At 43.4% G+C, this 13,541-nt stretch overlaps 1 protein-coding gene across 1 annotated transcript; it reads right to left on the minus strand.

The window, feature by feature from the left end:
* Window positions 1-1,296: 1,296 nt before the first annotated feature.
* On the minus strand, window positions 1,297-2,232 carry LOC127340920 (protein NEGATIVE REGULATOR OF RESISTANCE-like). The gene has a single exon (XM_051366690.2). The coding sequence runs from the start codon at window positions 2,092-2,094 to the stop codon at window positions 1,678-1,680; it is 417 nt and encodes a 138-aa protein (XP_051222650.1). The 5' UTR covers window positions 2,095-2,232; the 3' UTR covers window positions 1,297-1,677.
* Window positions 2,233-13,541: the final 11,309 nt, after the last annotated feature.

Here is a 13,541-nt window from a genome sequence, read left to right on the forward strand (position 1 = left end):
CCTAAGATCTATTCAGTGTCCATGTTAGTTGGCGTGGTTGCAATTCTGGTTATTTTGGTTGGTTCGTGTCCTTGGTGATAACTGTTGCTCTAATCTTTTGAGATCTTAGCACGACGACTTGCTATATGTCTACTACAAATAGAGCTAATAGAATGCATATGGCTACGATTTAGCACGTAGATACATCTAAATTTGAATAAATTTTAGACAAGTTTCGTAGCACCGAGAAAATATAACTACTTAAAAGGTTCTCTTTGGTATAACCGGAAAAAGCAGCTCACTGAATTTTAGTACTTCGTCCACGTACGGAACTATGTGGCGTTCTTTTCTCGAGGGAAAAAAGCAGTACTAGGCGGCGGAATACATTCTCACGTAGGTAGCCGGAATAGTAGCAAGATGCTGCCCGACGGACGGTCGGGAACGAAAGTTGCTGCACCGGGCCCATTTTTTTCTACTCTACTGTTGCTAGACCAGATCACTAGACTGTATCTATCCATCTATCACGGCCATTCACTGGACGTACGAATAAAGCAGACTTGTCCTAGACAAGGCAAATAGGCCGGGAGTGGTTGGTTCGTGGTTTGTGACGCATTCGAAATGTGACTACACACAGTCGGGAGATCAAACAAAAGAAAAGATATGCACTAGCATGCAATCTTTTTTGGGCGACAGCAAACGGAAAGTGTTTTTTTTTTTGCTCTCTCGAGTTCATATTGAAAAAAACTGAAAAAATATTTACAAGTCTTAAAAAAATCTGAAAATAGTTCTGCACTTTCTCGACAATATATAAGTATGCCAAATCTCAACCCGGCTTTTTTTAATAGGGGATAGACAAAATCAGATATTTATGTAGATTTGAAAATGTAGGTACTAAACTTTTATCATTTTTGTGTAGCTCAGAATACAAAGTATTTGAATTTGATATTTTGCAAATTTATGGGATACAACTTTGCCTATATCCATATTTTAAAAAACACATGTTTTTAAAAAAAGTTATGAGTATGATTTTTTTTAGAAAAAAATAGGATCATTAGAGCCCTTGTGCACCAAATCTCCACCCGACGGTAAACTACTCGCGGATTTATCATGTGGCACTAAATATTGAATTATACAAGGTTTAGATGATTTTTGTCTTTTTATGCGGGGATAGACGATCAGGAAAATTTCAGTATAATGAATATTTTCGGCGCCGGATTAACTTAGCACTGAATTTTTCACTGTGATCGATCCGTTAATAGATCTCCTCATATTTTTCAGAGATTACAAGAGTAGTGCTACTAACTAATACCATCAATGTGCTACTCATAAACCTGCCATTGTTCCAGTATATTATTCAACAGAGAAGTAAACATTCTTGTCGACAACGAAAATCGAATACCGACAAGTATTACTGAACAACCTCAGCACCAGCAGTACAGTAGCGCCAGGAGTCACTGTAAATAACGAAGTAAACATAGTAACCGTACAGTAATCAACACCCCATGTGTTGCTTCGTGTCCGATGCAGGAGCAGCGATGATTAATCAAAATCAATCAGTGGACTCTGCTTGCAAGCCGCCGGGCGTCTGCTAGTAGTGCTAGTAGTAGGTCGAACGTACCGAGGGTGAGTAAACGATCAAGCTACTGCAGTAATTACCGGATCATCGTCATCATCAGTAAGAACGCCGGCCGCGCGGCTCTAGGCGGCGACGCGCTCCGGTCGCGGCGTGGTCGGCGCCTCGGGCTCCGGCTCGGCGTTCAGGTCGAGGAAAACGCCGGCTGGCCGCCGCGGCGGCGTGCCGTTCTCGGCGACGCGCTCGTCGGCTGGTGGCCGCGGCTGCTGCTGCTGCTGCGATGGAGGAGCCGCCGGGGGAGCAGGTGGCGCGAAGTCCTCCCAGGAGAAGCTGGGTCGCCACGCCGGCGCGCGCACGGGGCCAGCTGCTGCACCTGCGCCGCCGCCGCCGCCGCGGGAGACGAAGCGGCGGGTGGTGTCGCGCATGCGGCGCAGGATGGCGTAGAACTCCTCCACCTCCGCGTCGGACACCTCCTCGACGACGGTGGCGGCGATGTCGGCGTCGGGCCGCTTGCGCTTGGCCGTGGCGGTGGGCGCGTCCATGGTGCTTGTCTGGTGGGTGGGGTGGGTGCGCTAGGTGCGTTGCGTCGTCAGGAGTGTTTCGGTCTTTCGGAAGCAAGAGCGCGGAAAAGGCTTCGGTTTTATGGCGGAACCGAAAGGAAGGTCCGGCCAGTGCCCACCGAGCGAGAACGGAAAAAAGCTAGCCTTCTTTTCTTTACGACGGGACGGCGACTAACTACGGTCTCACAAAATACTTTGCCCAGCGTGTCGGGGTTCGCTGCAACCGCGAACATCCTTAAATCTCGAATTATATGATAGTAAAAAAATACGGTGTTCACACCCAAAGTATTCGTGTGTCGTGGTCACCGTATAGGGCTATACGTGATTTACCGTCACCGAATACGCACGAGTTTATTATAGACGGTCTCTTTTCATGGTACAGCCTGGCAAATGGTGGACCTCATTTGTCAACCTCCTACGATCTACAGAGCTACTCCCTCCGCTCGGATTAAATTGACGCAGAGTGATACTAATCCTAGCATGCAAGTAGTGTTGGCTCGCGTCAATTAAATGTGACCAGAGGTAGTACTTTCGAGTAATAAAAAGTAAAATGGCTAAACTCAAAAATTCGCAAAGAGATGAGAGGATGGGGCCCACTAGTTAGGGACACCCACCTACCATCTTCTTCCCATCTCTTTCTCTCTTTTTTCAAGAAAATGGTTCTGCTCTAGTTAACTATTTTGCTAGGCCGGTTCCGTTTAAGAAAACACACAAAGAAATAACACTTTAAGGTTCAAAGGGACGCGCCCAGCCCCACGACACATGCCACATAGTTCTCAAACAAACAACAACCACACACCCCTAGGGATGTTAAATTAGAACCTAAACAAACATGGACCAAAATACCCAAATAAGATACCAAGCTCTACCATGTTCATCGGCTTCATCCCATTCACTTCCATGTTCCTCGCTACAGCTTTAGTTGAAGCCTCCCAGTCTTGAGTAGGATTAGTGGAACTTTATGGGCCAGAGCAAATAGCATCCAAGCTACTGACATTGATTTGTTGTAGCTTTCCATTCAACACCCTCATCCCGGATCCGGTCAAAGTAGTAGAGGCATCTGCAACGCCAGACCCTCCAGCACCTTGATCACACCTTCAAGATTTTCTTTTCTTTCTATGGACACATGAATTTCCATAGAGCAAGTGTGTAGACCAACTTCAGTACATCACATGCATACTAAACCAAGTAGATCTATTAAACACACATATAATTTGCAATTTCAAAATAGACCATGAAGCAACCGGGTAGGCAATGTTTCGCATTTTATGATCATTCTCACAGATCCAAAGACTAGAAGTTTTACCCAAATTAACATTAGTACAAATTCATGTTAGTGGAGACTAATTTGTCCATGATTCTTTGGCCACAACACAATTGAATAATAAAGGTATACATACTTGAGACTCAGCACAAAATAAACAAGTCTCTACAAGTAAATGTTGTATCTCCTTTAAATTGTGTCTAGTCAGTAACTTATTATTTGCCGATAGCCAAAGAAAAGCATATATGTTAGGAGAAAAACGGATCTTCCAAGCTGAAGGTATATGAGCTCAAACTATTCCTCTGAAATTTTCCAACGACATAGCATAAAGAGTAAACGGAATATGTTCCTTTAGCTTGTAACTTCCAAATAACAGAATCATCTCTCCACTAAGATGGAGTGACCCAGCACTTTGAAGGAGATCACACCATCCCATCACTGAGGGACTCATTGACAAGGTATTAACTTGTCAATGCCTACGAATAGTAGACTAGGGTTTCGTGTAATGTAGAGGGCAAGTAGATCTCGAAGGTTATCAGCCGAAAAGTGCTCGACGAAATAAAACTAGGGTTTGCTCAACTATGATTCGATCCTCTCTTTGTCCCTCGACTCCCCCTTATATACAAGTTGGAGCCGAGGGATTCGTAATACACAAGTTTACAGAGTCCAGGAGGGTTTCTAACCCATCCCGCAAGATTACATACAACACTTCCTATTACAACTCTAACTTTCCTTAATAGTATCTTTGGGCTTCCGAGTCTTCTTATTCTTCGTGCAGTGGGCCTTCGGTAAACCCCGGGTACTATCTTCGGCAGGCCCATTGGGGATGCCTATGTCAGTAGCCCCCGAGATTTTGCTTGAGTCGTAGAGTCAGGGAAAATCTCCCCTATTTTATTTTTTCCTTGATAACTTTAACTTGTTTACATTTCCTCTCATGAATTTCTATATTGTACAGGGATAATGGTAGTTGGGGCTAGTTCATCTGATGGATCAGGTACTAGTTAACTGCTCTAGTGGCAATCCGCAAAAACCTACTTCAAGATCACGTCCCTGGACATGATCTCGATGATACTGGTGTAAACTTCGACAGGTGCCGCTTAAGGTCTTACCATTCTGTCGAGTCCCAGTCAATTTTATCGAGTCCACAGCGCGTCCGCTGGGATATTTCTTCACATCTGTTGATGTGGAAAAAAGTAGCAGAGCGCAGTCTTCGGCGATGCCACGCCGCACAGAACGGATCTGGGGTCTTACCTTCACAATGTTTTGCGGCATTCAGAATTTAGTCGCAACTTTTGGCGTTCTAAGAATATATTGTCGAGTGCTTATTCGGCTGTTGGAATAGCATATTTTATCGAGTCAATTTCTGACTTATATTGCTCTCCCGATGGGAGTATATGTAGAGTTATCTTTATAACTCGAAATATGCTCCTTCTTCCTTCCTTTTCTTTCTTTCTTTCTCTTTTTTCTTTTTGATAATTTTCATCGGGCACGCGAACAGCGTTCCCGATGGGAGTAGCCCCCGAGGCTACAACCAAGGACTTGTGCTTGGTTGTAGGCTCAACATTCTAGTGCACCTTGTCGCTATTTTGTCACTCTTTTCTCGATATTCTCTTCTTTTATCTCTCGGGTGCGCGAACAGCGCTCCCGATGGGAGTAGCCCCCGAGGCTATGAACAAAAGCTTGCGTTTGATCATAGGCTCCCGCAATTTCTATATTGTCATACTCGAAATTTATTTTTGTCGAAGTAGCCCCCGAGCATTTGGGCAAAAACTTGTATTTGATCAAAGGCTCCCGAAGTATTCAATAACTTCTTCTGTCGCCAATCTTCTTTTATTTTTCTTGTCGACATTTTCTCCCTTGGGCAAAGTTATATCATTGCTATTAATAGTCGCAATTTTTCTGCCATGTGGGTCCAATGTTTCCTCCATGTTGACACGTCGTGTAAGTGGGGGACACACGTCCTCCGCTTTTTCTAGCGCACGTACTGTAGCGCCTGTTCCGTTCCATCCCAGTAAAAATACTTATTTACCCTTCATCTACAGAATCTCTTTTCACCACACGATTTCTTCATCCAACGGTTCGCTGCTGCACCCAATTCCTATATAAACCTTTCTTCAACCTCCGTTCGCACCTTCGCCTGCGCCGCACCTCTAGTCCTCTTTGCAAAAAACCTCTCTTTGCGCCCAATTTCCTCTGAGCTTCACCTACGCACTGCCTTAACTCCTCCGGTGCTGTTGATGCCACCACGCGGCCGCCTCATTCGCCACAATACTCCAGAGTCCAAGATGGCCGCTGAAGGTGTTGAGTGGGAGAGATCGAAGATCTCCAACCAAGATGTCAATATGCTGAAGAGGCTAGGCCTGATGAAGAAGGAAGGCGCCATCCGCTTTCCTAGCGAAGAGAGCTATCCTTCTCCGCCGATGGAGTACCGGGTTAGTTTCGTCGACCATCTCATCCGCGGTCTTTCCACCCCAATCCATGATTTCCTTCGTGGTCTCCTCTTTGTCTACGGGATTCAGCTACACCAGCTGACTCCCAATTCTATTCTCCATGTCGCCATTTTCATCACTCTCTGCGAGTGCTTCCTCGGAGTTCCTCCTAACTGGGCTCTGTGGAAGCGCATTTTCTGCCTCCGCCGCAATGGCTCCCACAACGCCACCTACAACATAGGCGGCGTTGTTATCTGTGTCCGCACTGACGTTGATTACTTCGACGTCAAATTTCCCGACTCTGTCCAAGGGTGGCGCAAAAGGTGGCTCTATATACACGAAGAAGGTGCTAACTCTGTTGAGCACAACATAGTCCCTTTTGACGGAAGTGCCAAAATTCTGCGCCGTCGCTCCTGGGATGCTGAAGCTTCCGAAGAAGAAAAAACTGCGACAGAAGCCCTTATGTCCCGTATTCATCATCTTCAAAATACTCGAGGCAAAGAGCTGTCTGGTGTCCAAATCACCGCCTACTTCCTTAGGATTAGGGTGCAGCCTCTTCAGGCTCGCAAAAATCCCCTTTGGACATATGCTGGCGCAAATGACGCCAATAGGCTCTCCAAGGATCTTTCTGTGAAGGACTTGGAGAAGCTTATCCGAAGAATTTCCTCGCTCAGCAAGAAGGATCCTATTCCTTCCTCTTGCCGCGTGGAACCATACAGTGCCGCCAATCCTCTTCCCCAGGTATTTTTGACTTCTCGAAGTTTTCCTGCCTTGTTCCGAACTTTTCCTGCTTTTTTCGACTTGCCAAATTTTACTGATACCTCTACCATTGTTCGCGCTATTTTTTCTTATAAAACCATCCCACTTTGGCTTCTCTTCCTCCTCTTCCTGAGGATGGAGAGGTCGAAGAACAAGCAGTTGTCGCTGAAGACAACCAGGGTTCTTCTCTCCCTGAGAGTGAAGTCGCAGGTTCTCACAAATCTGCGGCTTCCTCTGAAAAAGAAACCGAATCTGACGCCAGCGAGTCGACGCAATCCCTTCCTCATGCTGTTTCCCCCAGGAACAAAAGGAAAAGGTCGGAAGCCGTCGACACTGGTACCTCCAAGGCTGCCGAAGACGTTGATCCTTCACGTCAGAAGGCAGGCTATGATCCATACCTTGGATCCCTCATCAGCTCGTAAGTTTTTTTTTTATTTCTTCTTATTTCTTCACTCGAAGTTTTTTGTCTGTCTTGCTTTTTATGCTGTCGTCTTTTATTCGTAGTGATGATGAGGAAGAACCACCAACTCTTGACGTGGCTGCTCGAACGAGCTCGTCGCGTACTTTAGTTGTTTCGGAGACGCCAGCTGAAGGAGAGAAATCCTCGCCTCCTCAACTGGATGTTGGCGCTCCCACTCCACCTTCGAGCCCTCTTGTTCCTTCACCAAAAAGAACAAGGGTAGAAACGATCGTGGAGCCTACCCTTGAATTGGGTAGCTCCTCCAATTCTCTCTTGGATGACGTAAGTTCTTCATTTATATTTCCTCTTGGTTCCTTCTTCTATGTCTTTATACTTTCCCATACCGACGTTTTCTTTCTTTCTCTTTCTTTGACAGCCTATGGTCAAAGAACTTCTTCGAATCGGTGCCCAATTTGTTGGGTACCGTGAATATGCTAACCAAACTGAAGGTAATATATTTTTTCCATTGACCCTTGCTTTATAACTTCTTGCCACTGGTTTGTCGCGATTTTGACGTGTCTTTACTATTTTGACAGAAAAACTTGCAGAAGCCAACAAACTTGTCGACACTCTTACTCAAAAATTTGAGCAGAGTGAGATGGCTCGCAAGAAAGCTGAGCTTGATGCTAGCCAAGCTAAAGCAGAAGCTGAAGAAGCTACGGCAAAGGCTGCTAGTGCCGACGATCTGCAGAAGAGGCTGGCTGATGCCGAGACTGCTTTAGATGAACATAAGGCCTCCCAAGCTGCTCGTGAAAAGGCGATCACTAAACGCTTGAATGCGCAAAATCGGCGCTTTGTCGGTAATCTTGTCGTCTCCTTCTATTTTTCCTTTACTTTTTATGATTGATTGATACGTCTCCGACGTATCGATAATTTCTTATGATCCATGCCACATTATTGATGTTATCTACATGTTTTATGCACACTTTATGTCATATTCGTGCATTTTCTGGAACTAACCTATTAACAAGATGCCGAAGTGCCGATTCTTTGTTTCTGCTGTTTTTGGTTTCAGAAATCCTAGTAACGAAATATTCTCGGAATTGGACGAAATCAACGCCCAGGTCCCTATTTTTCCACGAAGCTTCCAGAAGTCCGAAGACGAGACGAAGAGGGGCCACGAGGGGGCCACACCCTAGGGCGGCGCCCCCCCCCCCTTGGCCGCGCGGCCCTGTGGTGTGGGGCCCTCGTGCCGCCTCTTGACCTACCCTTCCGCCTACTTAAAGCCTCCGTGACGAAACCCCCAGTACCGAGAGCCACGATACGAGAAAACATACTGAGACGCCGCCGCCGCCAATCCCATCTCGGGATTACGGAGATCGCCTCCGGCACCACTGCCGGGAGAGGGGAATCATCTCCCGGAGGACTCTACACCGCCATGGTCGCCTCCGGAGTGATGAGTGAGTAGTCTACCCCTGGACTATGGGTCCATAGCAGTAGCTAGATGGTTGTCTTCTCCCCATTGTGCTTTCATTGTTGGATCTTGTGAGCTGCCTAACATGATCAAGATCATCTATCTGTAATTCTATATGTTGCGTTTGTTGGGATCCGATGAATAGAGAATACTTGTTATGTTGATTATCAAAGTTATATCTACGTGTTGTTTATGATCTTGCATGCTTTCCGTTACTAGTAGATGCTCTGGCCAAGTAGATGCTTGTAACTCCAAGAGGGAGTACTTATGCTCGATAGTGGGTTCATGCCTGCATTGACACCGGGACAAAGTGAGAAAGTTCTAAGGTTGTGTTGTCGTTGCCACTAGGGATAAAACATTGATGCTATGTCTAAGGATGTAGTTGTTGATTACATTACGCACCATACTTAATGCAATTGTCTGCTGCTTTGCAACTTAATACCGGAAGGGGTTCGGATGATAACTTTGAAGGTGGACTTTTTAGGCATAGATGCAGTTGGATGGCGGTCTATGTACTTTGTCGTAATGCCCAATTAAATCTCACTATAATCATCATGATATGTATGTGCATGGTCATGCTCTCTTTATTTGTCAATTGCCCAACTGTAATTTGTTCACCCAACATGCCGTTCGTCTTATGGGAGAGACACCTCTAGTGAACCTGTGGACCCCGGTCCAATTCTCTTTCTTGAAATACAATCTCTTGCAATACTTGTTCTACTGTTTTTCGCAAACAATCATCTTCCACACAATACGGTTAATCCTTTGTTACAAAGCAAGCCGGTGAGATTGACAACCTCACTGTTTCGTTGGGGCAAAGTACTTTGGTTGTGTTGTGCAGGTTCCACGTTGGCGCCGGAATCTCTGGTGTTGCGCCGCACTACATCCCGCCGCCATCAACCTTCAACGTGCTTCTTGACTCCTACTGGTTCGATTAAACCTTGGTTTCTTGCGAGGAAACTTGCCGCTGTGCGCATCACACCTTCCTCTTGGGGTTCCCAACGGACGTGTCAACTACACGCATCAAGCAAATTTCTCGAGCGCCGTTGCTGTCGGGCCCGAAGAAAAGTTACACCACAGAGATCTCTAACTCCCACGTCAACTTTGCGCCAGCAACAAATTTCTGGCGCCGTCGCCGGGGAGATCAAGACACGCTGCAAGGGGAGTCTCCACTTCTCAATCTCTTTACTTTGTTTTTGTCTTGCTTAGTTTTATTTACTACTTTGTTTGCTGCACTAAATCAAAATACAAAAAATTAGTTGCTAGTTTTACTTTATTTGCTATCTTGTTTGCTATATCAAAAACACAAAAAAATTAGTTACTTGTTTTACTTTATAATATCATGCATGTTTTTATTACACTAGTTTGGCATAATGGACAAGAATGATCTTCTTATTCTATTTCCTGATTTAAAACATGGATTGTTTGATGCGAAAATTAAAAAACCTATGGAATCTTATTTGCATGCTGGTAGTAATATTAGTATGAACGCTTTGAACACCATTGTTGATAATAATATAGAAAGTTCTAAGCTTGGGGAAGCTGGTTTTCATGATCTTTTTATTCCCCCAAGCATTGAGGAGAAAATTTACTTTGATGATACTTTGCCTCCTATTTATGATAATGATATTGGTCTTTTAATACCACCTGTTATGGAGGATAAATATGATTATGATTACAATATGCCTCCTATATTTGATGTTGAGAATAATAATGATAGCTACTTTGTTGAATTTGCTCCCACTACAACTAATAAAATTGATTATGCCTATGTGGAGAGTAATAATTTTATGCATGAGACTCATGATAAGAATGCTTTATGTGATAGTTATATTGTTGAGTTTGCTCATGTTACTACTGAAAGTTATTATGAGAGAGGAAAATATGGTTGTGGAAATTTTCATGTTACTAAAACACCTCTCTATATGCTGAAATTTTTAAAGCTACACTTGTTTTATCTTCCTATGCTTGTTACTTTGCTCCTCATGAACTTGTTTATTTACAAGATTCCTATGCATAGGAAGCATGTTAGACTTAAATGTGTTTTGAATTTGCCTCTTGAAGCTCTCTTTTGCTTCAAATACTATTTCTTGCGAATGCATCATCAAAACTGCTGAGCCCATCTTAATGGCTATAAAGAAAGAACTTCTTGGGAGATAACCCATGTGTTATTTTACTACAGTATTTTGTTTTTATTTTGTGTCTTGGAAGTTGTTTACTACTGTAGCAACCTCTCCTTATCTTAGTTTTGTGTTTTGTTGTGCCAAGTAAAGCCGTTGATAGAAAAGTAAGTACTAGATTTGGATTACTGCGCAGTTCCAGATTTATTTTCTGTCACGAATCTGGGTCCACCTCCCTGTAGGTAGCTCAGAAAATTAAGCCAATTTACGTGCATGATCCTCAGATATGTACGCAACTTTCATTCAATTTGAGCATTTTCATTTGAGCAAGTCTGGTGCCATTTTAAAATTCGTCAATACGAACTGTTCTGTTTTGACAGATTCTGCCTTTTATTTCGCATTGCCTCTTTTGCTATGTTGGATGAATTTCTTTGATCCACTAATGTCCAGTAGCATTATGCAATGTCCAGAAGTGTTAAGAATGATTGTGTCACCTCTGAATATGTTAATTTTTATTGTGCACTAACCCTCTAATGAGTTGTTTCGAGTTTGGTGTGGAGGAAGTTTTCAAGGATCAAGAGAGGAGTATGATGCAACATGATCAAGGAGAGTGAAAGCTCTAAGCTTGGGGATGCCCCGGTGGTTCACCCCTGCATATATCAAGAAGACTCAAGCGTCTAAGCTTGGGGATGCCCAAGGCATCCCCTTCTTCATCGACAACATTATCAGGTTCCTCCCCTGAAACTATATTTTTATTCCATCACATCTTATGTGCTTTTTCTTGGAGCGTCGGTTTGTTTTTGTTTTTTGTTTTGTTTGAATAAAATGGATCCTAGCATTCACTTTATGGGAGAGAGACACGCTCCGCTGTAGCATATGGACAAGTATGTCCTTGGTTTCTACTCATAGTATTCATGGCGAAGTTTCTCCTTCGTTAAATTGTTATATGGTTGGAATTGGAAAATGATACATGTAGTAATTGCTATAAATGTCTTGGGTAATGTGATACTTGGCAATTGTTGTGCTCATGATTAAGCTATTGCATCATATGCTTTGCACCCATTAATGAAGAAATACATAGAGCATGCTTAAATTTGGTTTGCATATTTGGTTTCTCTAAGGTCTAGATAATTTCTAGTATTGAGTTTGAACAACAAGGAAGACGATGTAGATTCTTATAATGTTTTCAATATGTCTTTTATGTGAGTTTTGCTGCACCGGTTCATCCTTGTGTTTGTTTCAAATAAACCTTGCTAGCCTAAACCTTGTATCGAGAGGGAATACTTCTCATGCATCCAAAATACTTGAGCCAACCACTATGCCATTTGTGTCCACCATACCTACCTACTACATGGTATTTTCCGCCATTCCAAAGTAAATTGCTTGAGTGCTACCTTTAAAATTCCATTCTTCACCTTTGCAATATATAGCTCATGGGACAAATAGCTTAAAAAACTATTGTGGTATTGAATATGTAATTATGCACTTTATCTCTTATTAAGTTGCTTGTTGTGCGATAACCATGTTTCTGGGGACGCCATCAACTAGTCATTGTTGAATTTCATGTGAGTTGCTATGCATGTTCGTCTTGTCTGAAGTAAGAGAGATCTACCACCTTATGGTTAAGCATGCATATGTTAGAGAAGAACATTGGGCCGCTAACTAAAGCCATGATCCATGGTGGAAGTTTCAGTTTTGGACATATATCCTCAATCTCAAATGAGAAAATTATTAATTGTTGTTACATGCTTATGCATAAAAGAGGAGTCCATTATCATTGTCTATGTTGTCCCGGTATGGATGTCTAAGTTGAAGAATAATCAATAGCGAGAAATCCAATGCGAGCTTTCTCCTTAGACCTTTGTACAAAGCGGCATAGAGGTACCCCTTTGTGACACTTGGTAAAAACGATTGCATTGTGATGATCCAGGTAGTCCAAGCTAATTAGGACAAGGTGCGGGCACTATTAGTATACTATGCATGAGGCTTGCAACTTATAAGATATAATTTACATGATGCATATGCTTTATTACTACCGTTGACAAAATTGTTTCATGTTTTCAAAATCAAAGCTCTAGCACAAATATAGCAATCGATGCTTTTCCTCTATGGAGGACCATTCTTTTACTTTCAATGTTGAGTCAGTTCACCTATTTCTCTCCACCTCAAAAAGCAAACACTTGTGTGAACTATGCATTGATTCCTACATACTTGCTTATTGCACTTATTATATTACTCTATGTTGACAATATCCATGAGATATACATGTTACAAGTTGAAAGCAACCGCTGAAACTTAATCTTCTTTTGTGTTGCTTCAATGCTTTTACTATGAATTGTTGCTTTATGAGTTAACTCTTATGCAAGACATATTGATGCTTGTCTTGAAGTGCTATTCATGAAAAGTCTTTGCTTTATGATTCACTTGTTTACTCATGTCATACACATTGTTTTGATCGCTGCATTCACTACATATGCTTTACAAATAGTATGATCAAGATTATGATGGCATGTCACTCCGAAATTATACGTATGTTATCGTTTTACTCGCCGGGACGAGCAGACCTCAGCTTGGGGATGCTGATACGTCTCCGACGGATCGATAATTTCTTATGATCCATGCCACATTATTGATGTTATCTACATGTTTTATGCACACTTTATGTCATATTCGTGCATTTTCTGGAACTAACCTATTAACAAGATGCCGAAGTGCCGATTCTTTATTTTCTGTTGTTTTTGGTTTCAGAAATCCTAGTAACGAAATATTCTCGGAATTGGACGAAATCAACGCCCAGGTCCCTATTTTTCCACGAAGCTTCCAGAAGTCCGAAGACGAGACGAAGAGGGGCCACGAGGGGGCCACACCCTAGGGCGGCGCGGCCCCCCCCTTGGCCGCGCGGCCCTGTGGTGTGGGGCCCTCGTGCCGCCTCTTGACCTACCCTTCCGCCTACTTAAAGCCTCCGTGACGAAACCCCCAGTAC

Source organism: Lolium perenne, chromosome 3 (assembly GCF_019359855.2).
Source record: "Lolium perenne isolate Kyuss_39 chromosome 3, Kyuss_2.0, whole genome shotgun sequence".
Lineage (NCBI taxonomy): Eukaryota > Viridiplantae > Streptophyta > Magnoliopsida > Poales > Poaceae > Lolium > Lolium perenne.

Bases quoted from the DNA above. Each gene is read 5' to 3' on its own strand.
- LOC127340920 (XM_051366690.2), bottom strand. From the start codon at position 2,094: ATGGACGCGCCCACCGCCACGGCCAAGCGCAAGCGGCCCGACGCCGAC.